General features: G+C 44.7%; 1 protein-coding gene across 1 annotated transcript; it reads left to right on the top strand.

Annotated features, from left to right (window-relative positions):
- The first annotated feature begins 755 nt into the window (after positions 1-755).
- Positions 756-25,959, top strand: LOC113577350 (B-cell scaffold protein with ankyrin repeats). The gene is made up of 15 exons (XM_027009948.3): positions 756-793; positions 1,382-1,777; positions 5,047-5,171; positions 5,906-6,044; positions 6,418-6,560; positions 8,221-8,335; positions 11,406-11,602; positions 19,695-19,758; positions 19,864-20,100; positions 23,098-23,160; positions 23,480-23,661; positions 23,793-23,856; positions 24,426-24,455; positions 25,048-25,127; positions 25,291-25,959. The coding sequence occupies exons 1-15, from the start codon at positions 781-783 to the stop codon at positions 25,321-25,323; spliced, it is 1,881 nt and encodes a 626-aa protein (XP_026865749.2). The 5' UTR covers positions 756-780; the 3' UTR covers positions 25,324-25,959.
- Positions 25,960-26,363: the final 404 nt, after the last annotated feature.

Genomic DNA, 26,363 nt, shown 5'->3' with positions numbered 1-26,363 from the left:
GAAACAGCCTATGAAATAGAAAAGGAATACCTAAGCTAAACGGGAACGTACATGCTGTATAGAAAGCAAAAAATAAAGGCATACTGGGAGCTTTTAGACGCAGAACATGTATGCGCCGTGTGTGGTTTAAGTGCTTCTTATTGGCTGACGCAGGACATGGTGAATTGATCGCTCCATTTGTCACCATACACTGAAAAACTCTTAACAGTCGATCTTTTGTGGACTGCTAAGAAGGGAAGAAGGTAGTGGTAGATCAGGACACAGCAACAATTCAACAAAGCGGCGAGAGGCTTCGTTCCATTCCAGGATTAGGGATGACAATCGACTCTAATGCACAGGTGAAACGGAAGTGTTTTGAATGGATTTTCATAGTGTAGGCAGATGTACCAAATTGCAAGGAAACAGTGAAGGGGTTCTGCGATTTCTATTTATTGCTTAAAATTGTGCAAGCTTGTGTGTTTACAGTATATATGTCAGAATTTCTTATTTACAGCACTGCATGCAATTTCAGAAATGCTTTGTAGATTCACTAGTGTAACGAATTCAGCGCACGTGAATTGTCATGCACGCGTACGTGCCAGAACGAGGATGCCAGCCGTGCAGAGGGAAGCTGTGGTCATGACCCGCCTTCACCTGTCACAGATCACACACCTGTCTGTCCTATGGCTGCGCGAGGGCAACTCCCAGTCTCCACTAGATATGAGCACAAAGACTCCTGTGTGCATGTGATCAACCACACCTTCCACTCAGCTGTACACACTGCCACTGGCATCCAGAAAGATGAGCAAAACATGTGAGTTATAACTCTTTTTAATCCCCTTTCTGGACCATCTGATTTTCTCATACCGACTTTTATGTTTGTACAGTTAACAGCATTTCGAGTTTATATCATGTATGTTAACATGAAATACATTTCCTACAGATTGCTGAGCAACACTGTAAGGTTAGAAAATTAGCAACAAGTTAAGGTACAATTTGAGACTTTTCAAAGTCAAGGTTTGCTGATGTGTTTCAGAGAATTTCTACCTATAATTTAACATGAAGAAATAAATTTTCCATAAGTTGTAAGATTTTTAATTCCTTCAGCCATTTAGAGGATAGCAGCTAACATTTGAGTTAATTTTAGAGTGACACTCAATCTCGAGTGACACTCAATACCAATGTCCCACTGTTGATTTACTTCCCATTGGTGCATTGATCAGGTTTGAGTTTTAGTTTATATGTCGTCTATTAATTCTGTCATTCATAAAGTTCATACTATTCATACTTATCAAAATTTGCTCATTAGCTGATTTAACCAAAGCCAAAATCATGCCATACAAAACTAGCAGGTTGCACAAAACTAGCATCCCCACAACCCTTCACCTCTCACCCCCACCAGCTGAAGACGTCCTCATCATCTACGAGTCAGAAGCAGAGCAATGGGCATGGTACCTTCACTCGCTCCTGCTTGGCTCCATCCCGGAGGCGGGCATGTGCTGCTATGACATCGCCACGGTGACTAGCCGGCAGGACGACTTCCTGCATCTGAGCGGCTACAAGTGCAAGCTACTGATCCTGTCTCGGGGCCTCTTGGAGGGTCTGTGTCAGGAGCGTCGCTTCTTCCTGTCCCGCGTTCTGCAGCCCGAGGGCCGAGTGGTGGTGCTCCTGTGTGGCGTGGAGAACCTCGAGCCGCTGTTGGAGCTCGTCCCCCTGAGGGGCGAGGAGTGCCTGCAGATCTCTAGCGAGCAAGACGCCCAAGAGTACTGCACGGCCGTGGCTGAGATTGTCCACAGAGGTGAGAGTTTAGCACGTTGTGGGAGACGGCAGTAGTGAGTAGTGGGTGGGTGGGACTGGGTTTGAACTCGGAGGATTGGGCCCAAGTGCAGATCACTTCAGACATATAGTAGACAGTTAAAGACCAAGGAGGGAAAGTTCAGCTTAATACATAAAACAAAGCCCCAGCTGAAATACTCTAAAGGCTGACATTAAATTACATTTCCACCCAGCTGAAGGAAGTATTGGCCCCCCGATGCAGAAGAGTTGCTGCGCTAAATAACTCGGCACAGCAGGTTAAGTAGCGCAGGAGGAACTTAATCAGGTTTACATTCTGCCAGTGTGATTGGTGAGCCCAAGGACTGTAATTACAGAGCTGCATGAGAGGAGAGAAGACCGGAGAGAGACCCATTTTCTACACGCTTGAATCTTCTTTATCACCCCCTCCCCACCCAAAGCCCTGGCAAGCCAATTAGCAGCCCTATTTAACACAATGCTTTCCTTTGATAAACAAACAAACAAAAACAAACAAACAAATCACAGAGAAAGATTAGCAAGTGTCATTTGTGTACTTGCACCAGTTTATGATGCACAGTTTAAACGTTTTTTATACTTAATTTACATTTTATATATTTAACTTATTATATAAATAATTTTAAAAATATATGTCATGTTGATACTTTTCAGCTATTACAAATAAGCATTACCTGCAACTAGAATGCAATTAAAATTATATTTGTCATACCACCTCAAATCTTGTATACCAGGTTATTATTTTAGTAGAATGATAATTTAAATATTGCTCAGCCATATACCAGAGAAGCAACTGTAAGGAACCAACAGTGTTTCTTCTGTCTCTGTGCCAACACTCAGTGTGTAGTTAGTTACAAAGGAGAGTCTGATCTATCTTTGACTACCCACCTCCCAGCTTTAACAAGGGCAACACAGGTCAACATTTTCTACAGCATTTTGCAAACATTTCCTGACACACTTACTCTTGTGGCGTGGCAAATGAGGTTAGCTGCATATTAAAATCTCTTCTGCTAATTACATTAATATATGTTATTTCGTATGTATCAGAACTAAATGCCCATTAACACACAGAATGCCATGACTATGCTTTTTAGCAAAGTAAATAAAATGTCTCTCATATGTTGCATGCAGCCTACCGTAATTAACAGCTGCTTAGACTTAATGAGACTACGGAGTGTTAGTTTGCCCTCTGAGGTCCAGTAATTGCGTAAGCATTATCACTACTCCCCTCAGTAACGTTCACATTTGTGCACAGTGGGTCTCAGGAACGAGTTAGGATAAAGCCACTCTTTATAACATCCCCCAACCCCCTATGCACACACACACACACACACACACACACATACATATGCGCATGTCCACATGCACACTTACACACACACACACACACACACACACACACACACACATATAAATATGAGCATGTCCCCATGCACACTTACACACACGTGCACACACACATGTCCACACACACACGCACACAAACACACGCACACACACATGCACATGTCCACACACACACGCACACACAAGCACATGTACACACCCACACTTACACACACAAACACACATTTGGCAGCATACATGCAATTTCTGTCCTACACATATTACATTCAGGTACCGGGACACTGGAGTTGAGTTATTTCTGCTGCAATATGACCTGAAAATTCAGATACTTGCAAAGACAATAAACAAAGCCTATCTTTCTGGTAATATGTGATTTCTCATTTTGTAATAGTGGCTTTCGGCATTCCCTGACATATTCCAAGAATCGGGGCATATGCATTTACAATTAACTCAAGCAGAAAAGCCGCCATTGGTGGCATACGGTGTATTCTATACATCAATAGAAAATGAATCGCAAAGATGCCTGGCGGGAGGAATGGGATGTCAGTGAATCGTAGGCCTGATGTGGTTCTTGGGTGCTGGGTTTAACTTAATCCGTCTCAGTACTTATCATGCTTGTGTAAAAGTGGGGAAAATATGAATATGATTATTCCATAGCATTAAAATACAAACCAAGAGAAATACTCACAGATAAAAGATGGCAGACTATTTCTTTAATTTGTCCCTCACCTCGCTGTCAGAGTATTTGGTTAAACTTCGGTTGGTTCAATTTATATTTAAAGTGCTTTTTTAATCTTTAAAAATATATTTTGTTTCGTGAGACTGACAAGTCTGCACAAATAGCAACACATTGCTAGGATTACTGTAATATTTCGCCATCATTGTGTGGTACTTGAATTTCTGTAGCACCTGTAGTCCTCTGCTTGCATAAAGAGGGAGTTTATGTAAGGACAGCTCAGTCTGGCCAAGTAGAAATGGCATTTGTTTTACAGTAGATAGGTCCGAGAAGCCTGCATCCCGAACAAAGGATCCGGACTGCGGTAATCAGTGCGGGGGTTCTGCTACTCGGCTTCCTAATAGCTAGACAGCTCTAATTTACCGTGATAAAGCCTACTTAGTCTGTCACCTGTTTCCATGAGAACACGGCGTCCTACTTTGATGCCGATGGAAACAGCACCGACGGCTCGCGCGGTTTATTTCCGCCGACTGTTTCTGCGCTCATGTTTACTTCGGAGGACATTTTGAACAAAGTGCCGGAGCACCACGTCCATTAAGTCCAACTTAAAGGAAATGTGGCTTTACGTGTTAAACCTTTTGATCCTGGTGGACTTTTTTTTGTACTAAATTCTTTAACATGTTACTGATCAGCTACTTTTTAAGCTGTATTAATGCAAATTATGTTAAGATTTGACTGACATTCTTTCTTTATTACCTAAAAAGGCTCTGCAGTGTTTTCCATTGACCTACTGTTTAACACGGCCAAGAACGCATTCAGGTTCATGCTATTTGTTAGTTAATATTTTGCAGATGTGCTTGTTGATTACTGACACCTGATCCCCAGCATATTCAAAGCTGTTGCCGACCAAGGCCCAGGGCAGGGGCATCCGTTCAGCCTGCCCCAGGTCCCATGCAAATGCACTGCCTTCCTCCCACGTCATAGCCAAACTTTATTGCTCGTCATGCAAATATCTCCTGATCGCCCCTAACGCAGGCCTCCGGCGGCCGTCCCAAGCATTCGGCGGCGGTTTATATTTCCGCTGGAGCAGCCAAGCCATGCGGGCACTCATCCTTCAGTAGTGAGGAAGACGAGTCGGTAGTCGTTTGGGTGCCCTGACAGACGGTGCTTTCAACCCCACGGTGGCGATGTGGTGCCGCGGCTTGCCCACTTTAGTTCTGTTCCTTTGGCCACAGGTGAGCTGACCTCAGCGGCGGATGTCAGACGAGCGCAGGAGCCGGCGCCCGACAGGGAGCGTTGGGACGGCGGTCTGCGCGCTAAAACCACTTTCTTGCTCCTGCCCTGCCGTGTTCCTTGTGAGGTGAGAGAAAAAAAAAACTAACAGAATTGAACACTGAACAGAATTGTGTTACACTGCTGCACAGATAATGTTGCACAACCCGACAATTCAGGTAGCTCCCCTCACCGAATTGGTTTGAGAGTCTAATCATTTTGAAGTATACACTGGGATAATAGTTCTACCCGTACCGTATCAGAAATAGGGAGAACAGACACCGAGCTCTGAGCTTAAGTCATGTGGCGGCATCTGTCCTGTTGTGAGCTGAACTGAGGTTTCAGACCCCACTCCTTTTTCTTAGTCTGAGCGAGTAAATGAATATTGGTGTTAAAGTAAAGGCGAATTTAAAGTAAAATCAGATCAGAGTTAGCTTCCAGTAATGTTCTGCTCCTTTACCAGTGTTGTATCAAAGTGTGTGTGTGTGCGTGTGTGTTTGGCAGGGGTTGGGGGTTATTAATCATTAAACAGTAGTGCACATTATATAACCAAACATAACCAAACTAGCTTCTGCATGCATAATATATTCAAAAGATGTCATATAACTCAGAAAACTTGGCAGGAGATCCTGCTGATTAAAATGAACTGCCAAAGCAGTATTTTGGTTGCGTTCAGACTGTAAGCAAACACTAAAGCACTTTTTTTAGGGTCAGTTTGTCACTCCTTTCACGCCGTTGATTGAGAAATGCCAGACCTGCTTCCTATGACTCTTTCTGCTGTAAGCCTGGGTGATGGTGTTGCAGTGATCCCCGTCTCTACAGAATCCAGGACAGGTCTTTCTTCTCCTGCGGGAGGTGGTGGCCAGTGAAAACCCGGAGGTGGAGTTTAATGGGAGCAAGCAAAGCGTGAGAGCGGAAGCAGCCAAATGGAACGAGAGCACGCTCTGTGTCCCCGCACCAGGTGATGGACCTACACCCATGTTTTCATGGGCAAATGCAGTCCTGCTGGTTTTTGTCTTGACTATTTTTTTGTTTTGTTACAGTTACAGTAATCTGACAATGAAAGAAAAGGGAATAAGGGCGCTACTGAATATTCAAGCCCAGATTGCATGTGTTCAGTTTAATGACTTAAGGTTTAAATTAATATTTAATTCAAATTTAAAGAACGTGGAAATAATGCCTGCAGTGCAACTATGTAAATTCAGTGGATTCTATTTAAAAAAAAAAACCCTCAAATGCTCAGTCTTATACACGCAGCCGCTAGAACGTGTTTTAAGAGGTGTTAAAAGGCACAGTATTGTTTTGGTGAGGATAAATCTAATTTAATGTTGCAGATTTTCCTGCTGGCAGTGTGGGTGTGACTCTCTACTGTGGGGGTGTGGTCTTGGGAAAGGCCCGCCTACACTACTACAGTACAATGGGAGAAATATCCCGCCTCCTCCAGCAGGCTGCGGACCCTGTGAACTTCATGTGTCAGGTACGCAAAGAGGTGGAAATCAAAAGGCCAGATTAATCCTCGGTGACATAACCAGTGACAGATCAAATGCAAATTACAAGACACATCATCAGTAACATTACATCTTGATTCCAGCTGTCAAGCATATTCAGATGTAGCCCTGCCAGCCATGTGTTATTGATGGAGAAGGGTGACCTTATAAGTCAAAAGAAAACCATTCTGAATGGGTCTCTAATGGATTAGGGAAACAGTCCTGTGGTTTCAGTTTGCACCACAGACACTTTTTTGCTTTGTTGGGTTTAGTTTGTAACAGCCCGACTCCATGCGCTTCTACAAGGGACAAAAAAAAATGGCTTGGTTTTAAAGGCTGCAATTTGTCTGGAAAATTGAAAGATTTAATTTTTCCATGCTACAAAATATATAAAATACTTATTGATGGTGTCCTTACTACATCAGCCATGTGCGGGAAACTCTTTGCCTTGGCCGGAACCGGCACTTTGTCTTGGCCCAATCCAACTGAATAAAGTTTTGCCTTGCCAAGAAGTAGTTGATAAAAACAATTCACAGAAACTTCACATCTCACACCAACCACGTTTGCCTCTGACTGCCTACACATCAGTGTACAGACTACGGACATGAAGGTATGAAGTGTGTAGATAAAAATACTCATTATCAGTTGTTGCATAATAACAAAATTTGCATAATCAGTAAGCGTTCCTTATTCATTATGCAGGCATCATAAGGTGAATCAGCTTCTCTGGTGTGTCGGCGGTATTAATAATTTCACTGACTTATGAGCTTCAGATGGGAGCTAACACAGAACTAAGGGCTGAAATTCTCACGTCTTCTCCACACGCTGAGCATGCATGTCTCTGCGTCACTTCAGTCATGTTCTATTTGCCAAATGTGAGCCTTTTAAAAAAAAAGAGAAGAAGCTAAAATGGAAACAATTGACAGTAGTTGGCTGATCCAGTTTTAGATTTATACACTACCTGTCATAACAGTGTATGGCCTGGGAGACTGTAAAAGAGCATTAAGAGCAAGAATGTTCTTGTCAAAGAAACTCCCAAGCCCCAGAGGGGGAAAAGAAAGTCTCACGTTTGAACAATAACAAAGAAATGATTCATGCGCAGGTAAGTCATTAACCAGGGCCTCTGTGGAGCAAGCTAGATGGATAATCCGAGTCTTCTGTGGGTTATGTAGCACTAACCCCAGGGCCGTGATCTAATTTAACAATGAAACCCATAACTGAGAGTTGCTCTTGGATTCACGCAAGAAATCCTCTTTAACGTTTAACCGTCAGAACTGCAAGGGCATTAAAAGCTCAGCCAGGCGAAGACCGATGGCGTTCCATGCCGACTTAACTCGGCTAATTGAATTTGCATGCTTTTAAAGGCAGAGCAAACAGCCTCACTAGTGTTTTGGTCAAGTCAATAACAAGGATACATATTCATGTTTTATCACCTTCAAAAACATTCTTGATGGCGATGAACCATTTGGTTCTCTTAGCTTTGGCAAATAAATTGCAGCCAAACATTAAAGTCATAATTATGGCCCACCCAAGTCCGTTTGATTTTATTTACGGTATGCTGCGAAGTTAGCATTATGTGTATACATTTGTTTTTGTTGTTCTTGATGTTATTGTTGTTACTGTTGTTGGCGTTTTGCCCACTTTCTTCAGGCTCTTCAGGTGTCCTCCACAGAGCAGGTCGACCACATGCTGGCTTCATGTCTAATGCAGAAAATGCCTACAGGAGGTTTTCAGGGGCTGCAGAGTGATCAGATTCATGCTGGAGGTAAGTGGCTCTCGGCGCCAGGGTCGCCCTTTCTAGCTGACCCCGAAACAAGCACTGAGGTCTCACTGATCCTAGACCTGCTGGCTTCATTCTTCTACCTGTTAATGAGTAAATGAAGCAGGAGGGGCATCCCAGAGCATTACTGTGCGCTTGTATCACTGACGTGACTTCACGTCACCGACGCTGTATGATCCAGACCCGGAGCACGTAAACACATACTAATACTAATGATAAATTAGCATGTAAAAATACACACTTTTTAGTTTTTTGTGTATTATGATAGGGCTTGATAAAGTAGACTGCTTGGTGTCTTCATATCTGTAATAACTGAAATTAAATTGCCTTATGACTATGAAAGCAACCTGTGGCCCACTGTCAGAAACCGAACGTGGCTGTATGCTTCAGTGTGCCAGACTGACTGGAAATGGAATGAAGTAGGTTTGAGATTCAGTACTTTGGAGGGTAATATCCCATCTCTCGCAATGCCCTTCCACCATATATGTGACAACCCACTGGAGGTGGTGAGGATGACAGTTAATCATCTGGCATTTCCCCATTGCAGGAGAGAAAATCTAGATTAAAATACTTTTTTCAGGCTATTCTATACTACATCAGTTACCTTCTACCAGCTCCATCTATCTTGCAGCAAACGCAGACAGCAATGCGTGAGTGTCAATTTCAAAAATGACTTGAGAAACTCTTGCCAACCCTTGCTCACTTTACTGAGAACTAATAATTGTGGCCGTGTCTGGTGTGCGCCGAGATAAGTTAATGCTGATTGCTCCTACGGTATTCCTGCTCTCATGTCAGATCTGTTTCTAGCAGAGGGGCACAGGAGCTCAATGGGCACACAAAGCCCATTTTCCTTCTTCAAAATGTTTCCTTCGTCCTTTCCGCAAAGCACACTTGCTCGTCTTCCATCTGTATTTTCTGCTCTGTCTCCTTCCCAGCTCATTCTTTTTAACGGACGGCGTTCTGCCTCTCTCTCTGTCCGTCCCATTCTTTTCCTCTCGATCTCTAGGAATATTCAGCGTTCTCTAGATTTTCCGACCAGGGTGCTGTTCAAGCAGTATTGTGATAGTCGTTATGCCAGTTTTAATTTGACCTCTGGTTCCACTTGACTTGCGTTTGCGTTTCGCCTCCTCACGCAACCCTCTGCATATTCAAACCTTCAGTGGCGCACCGGGTCTTTTGATGTATTGTTCCTGACCCCTGTGTCACAGTGACAAATGGAAATTTATCAAAGGATATCTTTATCAAAGAACACAATCGAGTTGTTGGTTCGTTTTTTAAAAATAATTATGATGTGGGGTTGAATGCCAGCCCTCTCCTGTTTGAGAGTATTCTGCTCTTTGATTTGCTAAATTCAAAACAGAGGAGACTTGGCTTATATAGCACTTAGTTTTCATGGCTTGAAAGAAAAGAGATTTAGTACAAAGACAAAAACTGCATTCTGACTGCCACACAAAGCACCTTTTGACCGGAGACATAATTAGTCGACAATACAGAACATGCCTAACAGTGAAGTAAAACTTTTGCTTCCATAGCTGGAAACCTAATTATTTGTGCCCTTCGACATTCCTCGACCACTTCTCTAGTTGTAATACTCCTGGTACTCCGGTGCCTTCATGCTGCAACTTTACTGTGCAGACCACAGTTTGGACTGAAGTCTGGGGTCCAGGCTAACATTCACAGAGCATCATGGCAACACCAAGATTCAGCTTCCTTTCTTTGTAAAGATGAATGCAGTCATGTCAAAAGAGCGCTAGATGTCCTAGCCTGAACCTCTGCATCCATCTGAGGGTGGCTGTCCTAAATAGGCAGGAAGGGGGCTTTGGTAGCGGGTATGGCAGTTGCCACCTGATTGATGGTGTAATCAGTGCATCGGTACCTCAGTACCCACGTATTGATCCTGTCTCCGACAAATGACTGCCGTCCAAGCCACAGAGAAGTCCTTTGCAAGCACTGCCAGTCATCACTCATTTTACAGGCTGGCCAGAGGCTTTAATAAGTGATTTTCTTTGTCGTACAGCAACTCACTTAGAGAATTTTCAACATAGTCAGTATTGTGTTGCAGTAATCAAAGCTGCCATTTGGTACAATAGAGGCCACTCTAAAAGCTAGATGTGCTGTAGCACAGTGCCCACTCATAAGCGCGGCATTGTCTTTTTTAACACCTACGCATTCATAGAGTTTGGTCTCAGAAGTGAAAGCCACGGAACAAGCTAACCCCTGCTGTCTTCTCTGCAGCTGCGGGCGTTCCCTGCTTTTCAGCGGGGTTTGTTTAGTTCCGAGGGCCGGGTCTGAGCGTGCCCGCTCCGAGAAGCGTGCTACTACACGGACGCCGTACAAGGCAAGCCAGGATTCGATCGCCAGCAAGTTTGATTAGGGGCAAACGAAGATTCATACTCGGTACAACAGGCTACGGTCTTTTTTTTTTTTTTAAAACAAGCGGAATGCGGCATCATAGGCAATCCATAAAGGATACCCAAGTATCCAGACACAGACAGGACAAAAACAACAGAAATGAAAAAACAACAACAGGATAGGGATTAAAGGGCAACTAGGTAGCACAGAAACACAGAGACAGCCACTCAGCAGAGTCTGATGCCGCAAAGACAATAGGTTCCAGGCCACAACAACAAAAGTTATAGACATATAGACATTTATACCCAGGGCCTAACCCTGCTGGAATGAGGGACAGGTTTTCATGATCATGTGAGACATGATCGTGTGACACACAGGTGTGAGAGGAGGGCACAGATATGCAAAACCAGGGTATAGATAAAAACCAAAACACAAACAATGGCACACAGCACCTTGGGAACCACAAGGCAAATCTGACGGGGGGAGGTCATAACAGATGTTTTGTGATAAAAGAGATGCAACTCTCCAGTACAGAAAGACTTAAATTCCTATGGTTAAGAGCTCAAGTTTTAGATATTTTGACAAAAGGGTTTTTTGGAATCAGGGTCTTTTAGTCATGGATTTTCTTCTGGTCTGGAGGAAACAAGCACTTGTTTTTTTGGTAATGTTCTACTATTAAACCACCATCTACTGTCATCTGCAGACACACGCACCGAAGACATCCCGACTCTCCTGCACTTTGCAGCCGAACACGGGCTGAGAGACCTGGCCAGCGTCCTGCTGCAATGCCCCGGAGCCCCACAGGCCCTGCGGACCGCTGACCGCCTCGGGCACACGCCACTGGCACTGGCGCATGCACGTGGACATTCCCACCTCCACGTCCTCCTGCAGGAATCCCTGGTGAGTTCGTCTGTCGCCACTCTGGGGGAAGTGTTCGTTTGAGCGAATCGGCAGTCCAGCAGTGGCGTGGCTTATGGGAACACCGGCAAGCTTTCACCTTTGTGGCACTTATACAGAGCAGGTGGCTGTTCGGGTCGGAACCATGCTACAGAGCTGTCTCCCGAGCGGTTTCCTCCAAGCTGCGCCGCACGGAGCCACAGTTGTGGTCCTCCCACAGATGAGTCTGATGAGCAAAACCGCAGGATTCCATGATGGGAGCAAACAAGATCTTTCCTTTATAGAACAGTTTAGAAATCCCAGCTAATTCAAGAGACGAAAGCAAACCAACACAAGAAGTGGCAATTTTATAGCACATAACAGGGAATCAGACAAATGCAGTCATGAACTGTTATCTATTTAATAATCGGTTTAATCAGTTCAATCACCTTCTATGCACTGCCCTCACAGTGGATGTCTTTTCATGGTTATGATCCTTGGGAAAAGGCTCATACCGTCAGAATGGCCGATCTCGAGCAAATAAGTGACCCGAACACGGTTGCTGTAGCCAACAACAGTCCACACAAGCTGTGTCTTTACAGTTACCAAGGGGCCTTGAGGTTGGGGTCAGGCAGTGCATAAATAAAGTCTGGGGACTTAGTAATGGTGGCTTTAAACTGGCAGGTGCAAAGTTTCCTGGATGTCAGGGTTTGCCTGTTACTCTCTCATGTTCATGTCCACGCTGCTGCTGGCTTTCACACTTGACTTTGCTTAAAAAACCCCAAATACTAACAGATGTGGTGTTGTTTTTTAAAAGAAGGGAGCCAAAACAGCACTATGCTGGCTTGTTTAAGCCAGTGGTGTGCCGTGGTGAGAGGCAGGGGCTGTGGAGATCAGGCTTTATTTTTTCCTTCCCAAGGCCAAAGAGGGGCAAACTTGGTTGCCACTACCAACCAGACACAAGAGCTGTCCCTTATCCTGCAGCTTTACACCCTGGTGTATGCATGGGTGGATGCAATAGTTGAGCTCAGGGGGGACTCCAGCATTCTACTGGTTTTCTCAGTAATCTCATTAAAAACACACCATAAGTATAAATTACCTTACAGAGAACAATGGCAAACTCCCACATACTTAAAATGTTACGCATATAATTGGACTTCCCTTATATCAATTGATTTCTTAACAAATGTTTAAGTTCATTCCAAGAGGAGACAAAGTAAAAAAATGTACGTGGAGTTTTAGGATTCTTCTCATCCAAGAAAAAAATCTTTATAGGCATATAATGAGGTCAGAACAGTTATCCCTCACATGGATATTTCCCATACAGTCTTACCCAACTCAGCTTTTATCCATGGAGCACAAGAGAACTAAGTTACATATCACAGAGGTAATTATCTTTTGACCCTGTGACTTTTGAAAGAGGCTGAAATGTTTAACGAATTGTTCTTGAAACGCTAAATGCATCTGTCTTGCCTGTCTGAAATCTCACGTAGCTGATTTCAACATTATAAATCTGATAATGAAGGTATTTTCTTCCAACAATACTTTGGAGCACTTTGACTTTTAAGGCAATTTCTTGACTAGCCTTTAGTACCTAAGATTTTACATGAATATTTGACCATTTAAGTCAGATAGAAACAAAAGTAGATATAGTCAGCAGTCTAATGGTAAGTGCTGAAATCCTCAGTGTTCACTATGAGATGCTGTAGACATCAAACTGCTACTGCCCTGCAAAATTTCAATGTTAATTCAATGTTTTAGCAAGTAGGTCATCTTGGGCCAAAAGTTGAGCTTGTGTTTAACTCGTCTAGCTCAGGACTAGGCGCCCTGGAAGGTCCTATGAGGGCCGTTTGCTTTTGTAAGCTCCCCTGCCAGCTGCATCCCAGGGGCTGAGTCCCCGGTGCACACCGGTATCTCTCGGAGGAACGTTGCGCGGTGATGTCTCTCAGTTTGGTCTCGGCTGCTTCCCAGGACAGGCCAGCATCTGTGCTGGACTTACTGAACTGCAGGCTTTGTTAATTATAAAAGACTGCAGATGGAGGGCGATTCGGTTGCCTTTCTCAGGCGATTTGAAATTCACCATCTGCCTTCCAGTCTTTGTGTGGAAAAGTGTTTCAGTCGAGGAAGCCCGAACTTTCGGCAGAGAATCATGGTATGTTGAGACCAAACAGTACGTTATGGCAGGGGACAAAGGTTCACGGGTTTTTAATTAGGGAGTAGGGGGTGAAAAATGGCAATTAGGACCTTGATAATCTCACTAAATAAAAACAACTTTGATAACACTCTCTCACAACATTTCCATAGCCATTGTGGTCCTTTCACGCTATGCAGCGAGCATTTGTGAAAACGCGTGAAGAAAGACCACACATGAGCATATAAGAAGATCCAAATGAAAGATATGATACATGTTCTTTTTTGTTTTATTAGCATATTACTGCAATATGCACCCTCCTGCCCCCTCCTCATTACTCCCACACACATACACTCTTCGGACCACCCATTACTCATTGTGTGATTATCACGTCAAGGGTGGAGGGGGGGGTCCAAATATTCCACAGCCAGCCACAGGTGCTACTGCAGCAGGGCATTCGTTCTCACAGCAACCTCTTCCCGCCCAGGGAATACCCAACCGCCAGGGAATGAAAATGAGGTGACTTAATCTAATCCCCTCTCAGCTGTGGTTGTTAGGGGATTGCTGTAATTATGACGGTGAAATTGGATTAAAATAGATTGACTGGCATTACATACTTCTCTATCTCGCCTTATAATGAGATGGGAGAAAAATATAGCAAAGGATTTTGTTATTGGATCAGATTTCTTTGGTGGGAGGCAAAACAAACTAAAAGCCATTGACTGGTAGCTTCGAGATCTTCATTTTGGAAGTTATGTGATCTAAATCTAATATGTTACCACGTGAGAAAGTTCTAATCTGAGGTGATGAATAACCACACCAATGCAGGTCAGTGCCTATAAACCTCATCACCTTAAATTATTTGGCATCACGTTTCATTGAAGCAACAGCACGCTCAAAAATTGCAATGAATTTTTTATGAAAGTATCAATAAATGTTCGCAGCAGGCAGGACCGTTTCCAAGAGCCCGAGGGCTTCTGGCAGAGGTGGCGGAGAGGAATGGCAACTTCATCTCGCCCTCGTCTGTCCGCCGTTCCCCATCTAATTAGGCTCGATGTGCTTCGTGAAAAAGAAAGGACCAAGCAGAGAGCTAATTAGGGAAGGATTCTACTTTATTTGTCTCCTCTAGTTTCACTATTATATCTTCAGGCCTCCTGATCTTTCCCTCCCCCCATTTCCTCGTTATTCCGTCACAGTTTCTGGTTTCAGGCAACATTATGAAATACTTTATGCACTCCAGATACAGGGCAGTTATTATTAAAGTTTAAGAACGCGTGGTTTTGCCTTTAATTGTGCGGTGACAGGAGAGAATTTCAGCAGCGCCTACCTGTTGATTCATAGTAACATGCTGCTACACTAAAAAAAAAAAAAGGCGCATCTAGTATTGTTTGGTTTGAGCTTTGGTTCAAGACCTCACATATACTTTGCAGTTTTCAGATGCAAATGCTCTTAACGCCTACATATATTAAACACGCTCATCTCTTCATAGTCTCCAAACAATGACACACAGAACAGAGTACGTAACAGCACATAATGACAATACAATCATTGCCTAGGCTTTCTGTGGGAAAACATATTATGAAACCCTAAGTCACAAAACATAATCATATTTGGTATGTGCTAACGTTATGTGGGTTATATCTCTGGATCATGGAAAGCTATGGAAGTTCGATGGCATGCCCGGTTACAGATACTTCATTATGTGCAAAAAAAGAAAGCATAACTACTAATTATTCCCTTCACTAGAGGCTCATGTTTTTATATTAAAATGCATTGATTTCAGTTAAGGGTGTTGGCAAAGTCAAGATATCCACACATTGCCTGACAGCAAATAAACATCCCTCCCTTTCTATTGACAAAAGACCCCTGGCACATGTTAAGATGTTTCCCTCAGTCAGTGAAAAGGCCTCGATTCGAGTTTCCGTCCCGTTTACTGTTCCGCGACTCATATGCTTCATGGAAAGACGCGGTTGAAACACAGTCGTAATAGCTGCCCTGTCGACGTGATATACGGCTCGTGAGTTCCTGGCCTGCTGAGCAGTGTTGTTGGCACATAACCATATACTGCTCCAGGGGTCTGACCCCTTTTACCCCATTCTCTTCCTCTTGGGGCTTGTAAATGACAACATGGTCCTTGGTAAAATTAAGACCGCTAAACCTCCCTTCCCTGCATAAATAACAGCAGAGCCCATTCTCAAGATTTCAGCCTGCTGAAAGGGATACCGTTCTCAATACTCCTGTTAACACACAAGGCAAATCAAAGACACCCATTCGAAAAGGTCATGCGAGCCTGCATTTGGGGATTCTATTGTGAGCAGCCTACATTTGGTCGAGGGTCTTATTTCAGCTTACACTCATAAACATGTCATCTCTCGGCATTTGATGCCGCTGTCTGATTCATGAAGAGACTGTCAGACACCAGGAAACAGCCAGTTTTGTGCTAGTGGTCGCAAGTTGCGTTATGGTGCGACTGGGTAGGATTTATTAAAAATATAATTAGAAAAAGAAAATGAAAAAGGAATACGAGGCCCTGACTTGCATCTCTCGAAATCGAATAATTTGATTTGTGTCATTGTGCCTGCTAATGACAGAGTGGCAGCTCTGGTGAAGCGAAGTCACAGTGTTTATAAATAGATTATCTCAGACATCAGGAGTTACTTTGCCCAGCCAAATTGTAGACCAGAGGCACCCTCATGCCAGCAGAACAGCTCTAAACAGCTCCTAGGTGACAGCGGGTCAGCAGTTGCTGCCTATAAGAGTCTGATGAAACCAGCCGCAACGGCAACCCAGCATAGCGGCCATTCCGTGCCTCTGACGGAAGGCAGCCATGCCCTTTATGTGGCCGTGTCTGTGCTACATTTTATGTAACAGTTTTCCTTTGATGTTTTTTTTTTTAAATTGATGCTCATCTGCATCTCTCATTAGAAGAGATTTAACAGCCTACCCATCTTCATCTAACTGCCACCTGTTCTGTCGTAGAAAAGCCAAACATTTGTTGCAAATGACTGCCCATTTGGCCAGTCGTGGTTGCATTTACTGGAACACACCAAAATGAGGAGCTTGCTCTACTCAGTTCTCAAACAGGCATTCGGTTGTCAGTCAGGATATTCCAATGGTTCCTAACACTTTCGAACCGCAGCAAGGCCAGCTGAACACGGATTGGGAGCCAGAGCGCCCCTGACCGCAATTCTCCCTCCTCCTGCTTCCAGCCCCCGCTTTCTGTCCCCTCCTGGTGGCCCTCGTGACCCGCCGAACATTGTAACCACGGCAACCCTCCTGCATTGTGCCGAGAATGTGCTGAGCCGGAAGGGATCCGGGCTCCTGGAGGAATGCAGATCAGGTGCTGAGTTTTGGGATCCTTTTCTGGCGCTCTCTCTCTCTCTCCAGCGCAAGAGCAAGTCTCCCTATACCATCTCCACCCAGGCTCATGTGCCAACTCGCTTTCCAGGATGGATGTTTGGTGTGCTTTGCTCTGTGCATTCGCTTCCATTCCTCTCGTGTTCACCTGCTGCTTCCTCATGATTTGCCTTATGAAAAGAAGCGAAGCAGACCACTATATCAATCAAATTAGATTATCAATTTGTACGCATCTTGTGCTCCATGGGACAGTAAGATTGGAAGCAAACCTTGGCAGTTTATCTTCTTATCGCGTCTGCTTTTCCATTCTTAATGATGACGTTCTTTGCAAGCTGTTGTAAAACACACTGAAATAAGTTACCTTAATCAATTCTTAATTAACTTCATATAACTTCTTACTAATGTGCTGAGGCACGCTCAGCAATGAGGTTTAGTCCTGAGTCAAGACGAGATGAACTGCACAGTGATTGTATCGACTGGACTAATAAACGTATTGCTAAAGCACGGGCTTCTAAAAGATGGGGGCAAGGTGCACCCTGCAGACTGTGAGGAAATGTCAAGCAGAGCACTTAAGATCACATTCAGTACACTGGCTTATTTCTGGCATTCAAAATGCTGAATAGGATTCCTACCCAAAATGTCAGGAAAACGCATGGGCGTGGGAATGATCTGGGAATCGGCGTTTTCCCTGTGATTATTATTTTGTTTATGCGCAGACATGCTGCCTTTAAAACGGTCCTAACAACAACAACAACAAAAATCCGGACCAAAACTGTTTCCTGTCTCTTTAATTGCTTGTGAAGCAGATGCATGAAAACCGAACCACGTAAAACCGTGTACTTCCAGCTTTATAGCGGCACCGATGCAAACGTGCATCTCGGTTTGTGTCACGAGCGCTCTCCGTATCCGCGTGATAGGGGAATGCAGCGTGCGCTCCCAGTTTGTTCCCACTGGGCACGTTTGCATGCTAAACTACTATTATCGCCGTAGTCTTCACAAATGAAACACTCCAGCACTTGGGCCTGTTTTGCACACGTGAGCGGTATTCTTTTTTCTTTTCTTTTTTTTTGCACGCCAAGGAAAATGCACAGTGCCATCACCAAACCAACCAAACACAATATTTACATTTGCTCTGAAATGATCTACAGGTGTAGAGAATAATGGGAAAGCGTTATTATGTGAAATGGTTCACGTGTTGATTCATCGAGAGTATCCCGCTTGTCTTTGGTCACTCTAGCTGCAGACAGAAAGTACTTAAGGGGGCTTAGGTGCTTAATAACTAACTTTTGAAATATAACAAATTTAACCTTTGAGTCAGACAGGTGGAAATCTGCCTGCAGCAGAATGAAGGTTATTTCTGCAACACTGAATCTGGAGGCAAAGAAAACGTCGCAAAAAGGCTCCGTTCTCCAAGACCGGCAAACGACGTGAAAACCGAAGAGAAAGTTATTATCCTGTTCCAAACAAATTGTCATATGAGCATGCAATGCATAATGTCAATCATGCAGCTTTACACAGAAACCTGGTCATGTTAATTCAGTTCTTATGCGTGTGTCATTCTGTCATGTCATCATCTCCCCCCCCCCCCGGGAGAAAAAAAACCTTCAATTATTCATCTCAGCAGGAGGGCTCTCGTGGAGGACCTGATGCCACGCACGTGTCCGACTTCAAAGTCGCCGTCTTTCACGTGCCCCCCCCCCCCCCCCCCAGCGACGCCTAATTAGCTCGTCTTGTCTATCTGTTAATCCTTCCTTTGTGCGCTAATGAATATATTCATAACAGTGAATGCTAATGTGCATTATCAATACCAAAGGGGAAGGGGCTATTGTTCTACGTGAACTGCAGGGGGTTGCTAAGGAACGGTGCGCGGGGAACACGCTCCGATTTATTCGTCGGGCGTGCGTATTCGCGCGCGGCATGAACGAGGCCGTTGTTAGCAGGATCTGTGCTGGGAAACCGGCGCATGCATAATCCGCTTCGGGGCGGATGGAAACGTCTGCTGTTTGCACAGCGACCGCGGGGCCCGTTTGCACGGCACAGTGCCGCGCGAAGCGATTTTGCGAGCTTTGCGAGAAAGCCTCGTCCCGTTTCAGTTTCCATAGAGGCAGTCGCAAGTTTGCGAACGTAAAATCAAATCCTTGGCTCCGAGCCGTGGGCTACGTGTTGGTGCAGAGTAAATTGCATGTTTGCGTTGTTGGATGGCATGTTGGAATGGGCTGAAATTACATGTTGGACGGCACTGGTGAATTGGACGGAATCTCTTGTCGTTGTCAGGCCCAGATCTGTCAACGTTATTATGCACGCACAGTCTGTGTTGAACTAACAAATTTCCTCCTTTTCCTGACTTTGTTCTCTTACTCCCAAACCTACATTTCAGGCAATGGGTGAAACAATATACAAAATAACAGAAAGACAGTTAGGCTGTTATTTTTTCTAAAGGTTACGTTTCTTTTTTGAAGGAAATACGTGTTTTTGTTTATATCTTGGTTATTAAGCAGTTACTGGGTTGTTAATTCAAGCCAGATGTTTTTTGACTTCTGATTAGCAATTATTAGACGAGATTCTTAAAACCCAAGGGCATCCCCTAAGTCTCAGTCATATTAATAGAGCCTAAATAACTCTTTGTAGGCAATGATCACAGGAGAAGGCTGCAACGATGACACCAGTGTGTATGAGCTGATGGGCAGAGCTGGTAAGTGCCCATACAATTCACGTTCGCCGATGTTACAGTGCAGGTATAGTGTGTTGTGTGGAGAAACATATTCACACCAAACGAGCCTGTTCTCCACTCATGCAGGGAACCTGCAGGTCACCGATAGCCACAAGGAGCTTCAGCCAGCGGCACTCGGAGACCATGGTGAGCAGGGGGAGGAAGAGGAAGACCCATACGCCCACTTCGGAGTGACATGCGAAAAGAACGACAGGGTCCTAACAGCCTGCGGCTGTGTTGCAATAGCCAACCGCCCGCCGGCCCCCACGCCCCGACCCGAGACCTTCCCCACCAAGAAGAAGAGCATGCCTTTCATAGCACAGGGTGAGGATCCCGGATGCCGATGGGTTAAACCCAATGCATTTTTATTTAAAAAGGTGGAGTGCTACCTCAGCAAATACACATTTATCAAGGTCCGGAAAATGCACTCAAATGTGGCCATCTTATTGGTCCTGCCGAAAGAACAGTACTGCTACCACTTAGCGGCCCCTTGCTCATTACAGCAGATCCTATTGCTCTTGCTGCCCAGCCAACACGGTAATCACTGTTTATAAATAGTTAATACTTTAAAAAACATTTTTTTTTAGGCCGCACTCCTTGAACAGGGGAACGTGTGTCCAAAGATCAGCACTGTTCATCACTGGCAGCAAGTTCTTAAATGTTCAATTTCAGCCACGTTAATTATTCAGCAAGCTGAAGGTGCCAAATGAGTTATATTGTTGGGGCATTATAAATCATTTCGATTCTCCTGAACTCTAGCCTGTAAGAAAGGGGGGGGTAAGACTTAGCAGTGTAAAGAGAAGCCAGATTGGTTTTAGAAATGGCGAGACTTTAGTATGAACTTTGCAGCTACCCTCTCCTTTGGAAGTTTGAAAAATGCAAAGCCATCGTCATTTTACAGCTGCGTGATTTCTAGCGGTGGAAGACGCAGTCCGAGGCCGTGTCCGTCTGTTGCTCCTGCCATGAATGTAAACCGTGAGGTAACAGAAGAGGCAACTATCGTGAAAGGTTGAGTGATCTTACCGGTTAGCAGGCCCCTGTGCGTGTCTGCGGCTACGGGCCAGATGACGTGGTGTTTGGCTTCTGTTGGGAGATATATTGCGGAGCCATCAGATGCTGATTTTCATAAAACAGATGGGAACTAGCTTGTGTTGCTATAGCTGTCTGGTTGAAACCTCATTTTTCATATATTCATACTAGGGAACTAAAACATGAGCAATGCCAGAACTGTCGGTTGTTCTGCTCTCTCTCTCTCTCTCTCTCTCTCTCTCTCACAGACATGCACACACACTTTCCTTTCTCTCATTTTCTCCATCTTCTCTGTGAAACCTTTCTCGTTTTCGTTTGCTTCCGGTCCGCCGTGAGGAGGTGGTACCTTCCTCTCTGAGCATGAATGGGAACGATTGGGGGGGGTCTCGTCTCGGCTGCAGTGATTAGACGGGCAAGGCTGATGGACAGAGGCTGTCTGGACCGCTGCTTCCCAAGTGTGTACTGTTGGTTTTCTTTTCAGTCCTTTCCCCCCAGTGAAGTTCAAGAATAGCTTTTAAATCCAACACTGCCAAACAGCTTTGAAAAGCGGTCAGCCTCGGACAGCAGATTCCACGCCACGCGCCGGCATTGTTTGCAGTACGCGTTTATGGACGAAGTGCTCAAGGGGAATAGTGTGTGGTGTGGTCGGTGGAGGTGGGGGAGCACTGGCTCAAGTCTCTTCTCTGTGGAGAGCATTTGTGTAAGAACGGATGGAGAGCATGAAGGCTGAAGAGAGGGAGCGTGCGTAAGTGTGTTCGCAGGCCGCCCCTCCCAGTTACAGTGAATGACTGTTTGAAGAGACTGCGCAGTGGCGCTTGTAAATGATGCATTGTTCTGCGACCTTCTAACCTGGGCAGTACGAGGGCAGGCAAGGTACAGGCGATCTCTTTAACAAGGTTTCTGACTGCGCTCATAAACGAACCTTCCACTGGCCCAAAGGGCTATTTCAAAAAAGAAAAGCTAGGTGTTATTACCCCTATGAGAGCACAGCAATAGGGCAGGAGGGAGATGAGTTTCAGTATGAGGAGGGTCTGGCCACAAATCAGTATAACACGCACACAGACACACACGCACAGACATACACACGCACAAACACGCACGCACACACGCGCACGCACACACGCGCACGCACACACAGACACACATGCACATGCGCACACACACACGCACACATGCATAGACACACACGCGCACACAGACACACATGCACACACACACACACGCAGACACACATGCAGACACACGCACGCACACATACACGCACATGCACACAAAACAAACAAAACCAAACATGCAAATAATGCACACACACACACACACACACACAGAAGCCAGGCTGCCACTCCATGCATCTGCAACCAATCTGAGCAGCTCTCAGAGGCCAAGCAGAGCATCACGCATTACACATGTTTTCCATCTCACCCATTCTACAGCCGAACCTACGGAGAGCGGGGGAGAAACGGACAGGGTTTTCCGTTCACTTTAACGTGGGGATCTATCGCCCACACGCTGATTCGATTTCTCCACCCACTCGGTGCGCTTTGGGGGAGCTGCCCGGGGGGGGGGGGGGCGGTGCTGCAGCTCACCGAAACAATTTTCTTCCCTCGAATTCCCAGCTGTTGTCAAGGCGGCGAAGTTGCCACAGTATTCCCTCGTCGGAGCTCGCCTGGGACCGCGGTCCGTCATTATCTTTCCTGCTCCTCCCATCGTAGGTGTGATATCAGAGGGATGATATCAGCAGGGGAATATCAGAGTTTCATATCAGGCAGGATTCTGGCCTGTGGAAAATGCCGCTCTGTTAACGCAGGCTGTTGCAGGGGAGTCGCAAAATGGTGTAAAGAGAAGGAATGGTAGAAAAGAGTTTACCACAGCGAGATGGCAGCGTGCGGCATGGGAGCTCTAGAGTGCTGGGGAAAAAGCCTCCAGCCTTTCAGTTAAGGCACTTATGAGCCAATCTATAAAATCTCCAAGCGTATCCTTCACGCTGATTCAATTGTCTTCATTGATCCCTAAGAGCCTTTTTCTTTGAGCTCAGAGTCTGTTGGACATAAAACTTGAATCTCCTTCCAGTTCACTTCTATTATTTATGCTTATATTTGATATCAACTTATTATCTTTTGTTACTGTTACTGCAGAGGGGGTTTCACCTTACGCCAATTATGTTTTCTCAAGCCCTACGGCCCCTTTCGAGCAGTGTTTTTTGTTACCTGGCGCCATCTAGTGGTGTATTTGGATTAGCTCACTTTTGTTCGAATTAACGATTCATGCTGCATGCGTTTGTTTTTATTCTAGTGTTCCAGAAGAAAATGTCCCAGGCAGATTCTGAAACTCTGTACTCCTTGCCTTCTAAGCAAAGTAAGATGTAATGCATTACACAAAATGTAGAATTTGGTAAAATATCCATGTGAAAAAATCACAAACATTTTAATCCATAAGAAAGAAAAATCTAATTACATTTAATTACATTTAAATACATTTAAAATGTGACATTAGCCTCATATTGTATATAATTCAGAATCTTTTTTAACATGATGTAACAAAAGAGACTTTTCAAACAGATTGAAGTCAGACATGTCACACTGGTGCCGGTCCGTTTTCGCGTTTGTATGCTGTTTCAAGCGAGAACCCGACTTCGAACACTTTAACTCTGAGCTTCTGGGTCCACACAAAACAGCTAGGGTGCGGGACAGCATCTCCTCCACCTATGACACGTTCGTGCCGAGCCAGCCTCCGGGACTGGATGAGCTGATCCGGCTGCAGGAGCAGGTTAAGGGAGGTTCGCTGAGTGTGGACGAGGCCCTGGAGCGCTTCAGCGACTGGCAGAGGCTCCAGAGAGGCACAGACACTGCGCAGCAGGTGACCGGTCGTCCGGCCTTGACCCCACGACCCTGCGGATACGGAATTTACCGTTTTTAATTAATGTGGCCGAAGGAATTCTGAGAGGGTTGATAATAATGGAACGCCACATAGTCACTCTTGTTTTCTAGGACAAACTGCGACAACTGCGAGCGGATATCGTCAGCAGCAAAGTGGATAACGACAATGTCTATGGTCAGTTTAGTTTACCATAGCTCACAGTGACACACTGCTGCAAATGTATATCATTTTCAGGAAATGGCACGACAAAGCATATCATCTTCTACTAATTCAGGCAGCAGAAGTCTCTCCATATTTTTTTGTATCCAAGCATTTAATGCCCGTGGTAGCCATTGTAGTCTGCATCATCAGTCGTGATGCTTGTGATCTGGTACAAGATCGTCCGAGTTTGGTGTTTGGTGCCTTGAATCATTAACAAGAAGTGTCATGAATGTTGTTTTTTAAAGTTTAAGTTGGCATCAAAGAGATATTCCATCAAGAAACTCTGCCTGAGTTGTTTATGCTGTACGGTGATCAAGCGATCTCAAAATAGAATTGTATTATCTGGAAAAACATTCATTGTGTCCAGATGATAGATTCCACAAGGATTACAGAGAGAATATGAGTGTGTGTGTGTGTGTGTGTGTGTGTGTGTGTTTGGGCAGAGGCAGTAAATGAGTGAAAAAAGATTTTAAATAAAGAATAGACAAAAAATAATTTAAATAAAATAAGACGAGTTAACTGCCCTCTTCTCTGTCCATCAGATAAGATCAGCATCGTTCATCACACGCCAGGTAAGTGCCTCCCATCACGTCGCTGAGGTTCTAGACCTGGGAACGTTTTTGTGGGTGGTTCTTTTACCTCCATAAGGAGTCACCTCCTCATCTCGGAGCAGTGCAGCAGGAGTGTCGAATAAGGAGAATGGTTTGCCCACAGGGGTTCTGTCCACATGGGGTGCCCAGGACAATGGGTAGACCACAGTCATTTACACACTTTTAAACACACTCCTCGAGGTGTCATATTACCTGTGTACATGTGAGTGTTTTGAGGCTTCAAAAAGAAAAGGTGTGTAGTCGCGCCTATTCAAAAAAAACAAAACGAAAACATTTGCCGTAGGTGCGTGAAGCACATAGTAGAATGTCCACAAAAATGAAAGAAGGCACCTTGCACACTACCAGAAAATGATCAAAAGAGTCCAGCAGAGGATTTGTTCAGTTTTTTGTTCAGTGTTCAGTGTTTTGAGCCTTGTCATGGTCTGTTCGACATCTCATTTTAATTTTAGTGAGCGGTGTGACTCTTCCACAGTAGTACAACTGCGTCAGTCTAATGTTGTATCCTACATGACACTTTTAACGTGAGACTAATCCATATTTTCACTCTGGTCAGCTATGCTCACAGCAGAATACAAGAAAGGCAGCCAGCCAGCAGAGAGTGATTTCTACAGTAAACCCCTCAAAGGGCAGCATGTGAGTTTTGGAATTCAATTCCATTCAATTCCATTCAAAGCACAAAACACCGATCTCCCCCACAAATGGAAGCTGTCTGTCACATTTTCATTTGATGATATTACGTCACAAAATAATGTTTCTAAGATTGGACACGACTAATGTTTTTATTAAAATTTTGCAGCCAAATTTCTTTAGGAAGGCAGACAAACAGTGAACGAAGTCGGTATGAAATTCGTGTTCCGTGACCTTTCGGTTTGGACAGAGGAAAGAAATAGTGCAAAGTGGGACAACTCAGGAGTGGACTCCGTTATCTTTGCCTGGTTGCCGTCTCGTTTGGAGACGGGTTCTGTTCAAAGCTGCCCTGTCAGGGGACACATCACTACTAGAGCCATCTCTAGTCCACCAAGGGACCAAGAAAGAACTCTTTAACACCAGGAAATGAACGCAAGTCAATGGAAATCTGTTCCTTTGTGAAAAATTAGATGTACATTCCGAATATTTGAATATCATTCCATCTCAGGAATCAAGACTACAATGGTTATGTTTCTTCGTTGGAAGTTCTTCTACTTTGTCGTCAAAATTTTCCTTTTAAAAGTATTGCAAAGCATCTTGAGAGAGAAAGCATCATGCAATTTCTTCTTATTAATATTATCGTCATTTTTATGTACTCGTAAAATTCTGAGAATATCGGAGAGTAATGTAACATTAAAAAGGGGTTATTTTGAAATAAACATCACTAAAAAATTAAATGATGATAACATTTTCTTTCTCCTATTTACTTTATCTGCTTACTAAATAGTTTTAAAACATTTTAATGTTTTTAAGTTTACACAGCATTATCAGACTAAAATGCAACTGTGTGCTGCAGAAAATATCCACAAGGGGGCGCTTTCCTACCAGACATGTCAACTCCCAAAACACAGCTCTGAGCTGCTGAATTCCTAATAGACGAATGTCCTCTTTTCTGCTGTTCTCCCTGAGCACCGCACACATCACGTCGCGCACGTGTAGAATCGTCTCTGGGAAAGCGAACGTGGGCTGTGTCTTCGTCTGGTGGGGTGGGGGTGTACCTGGGAGCTGCGGCATCTGATCGCTGCGCGGCGGAACCCCCGCGGCAACATACTGCTGCGGTCCACTCCCCGTGCCAAACCCAGCAGCTGGACACGTTTGCATGATCAGTCATGCTCTTTGTGGATAGCGCACATTAAAGGCCCTGCGATCCCCACGCTGCGGAGCTGGGCCACGTCCAGCATG

The sequence above is a fragment of the Electrophorus electricus genome, chromosome 13 (genome assembly GCF_041902795.1).
Source record: "Electrophorus electricus isolate QZ-2024a chromosome 13, ASM4190279v1, whole genome shotgun sequence".
Taxonomy (NCBI): Eukaryota; Metazoa; Chordata; class Actinopteri; order Gymnotiformes; family Gymnotidae; genus Electrophorus; species Electrophorus electricus.
The sequence above is the reverse complement of the archived record's forward strand: the minus strand, read 5'-3'. Positions and strand labels throughout refer to the sequence as shown.

Excerpts from the sequence above, each read along its gene's own strand:
- LOC113577350 (XM_027009948.3), top strand. Across the intron at positions 6,045-6,417 it reads GCTCTGTGTCCCCGCACCAG|ATTTTCCTGCTGGCAGTGTG; the intron begins GTGATGGACCTA and ends TTAATGTTGCAG. Across the intron at positions 23,857-24,425 it reads GGATAACGACAATGTCTATG|ATAAGATCAGCATCGTTCAT; the intron begins GTCAGTTTAGTT and ends TCTGTCCATCAG.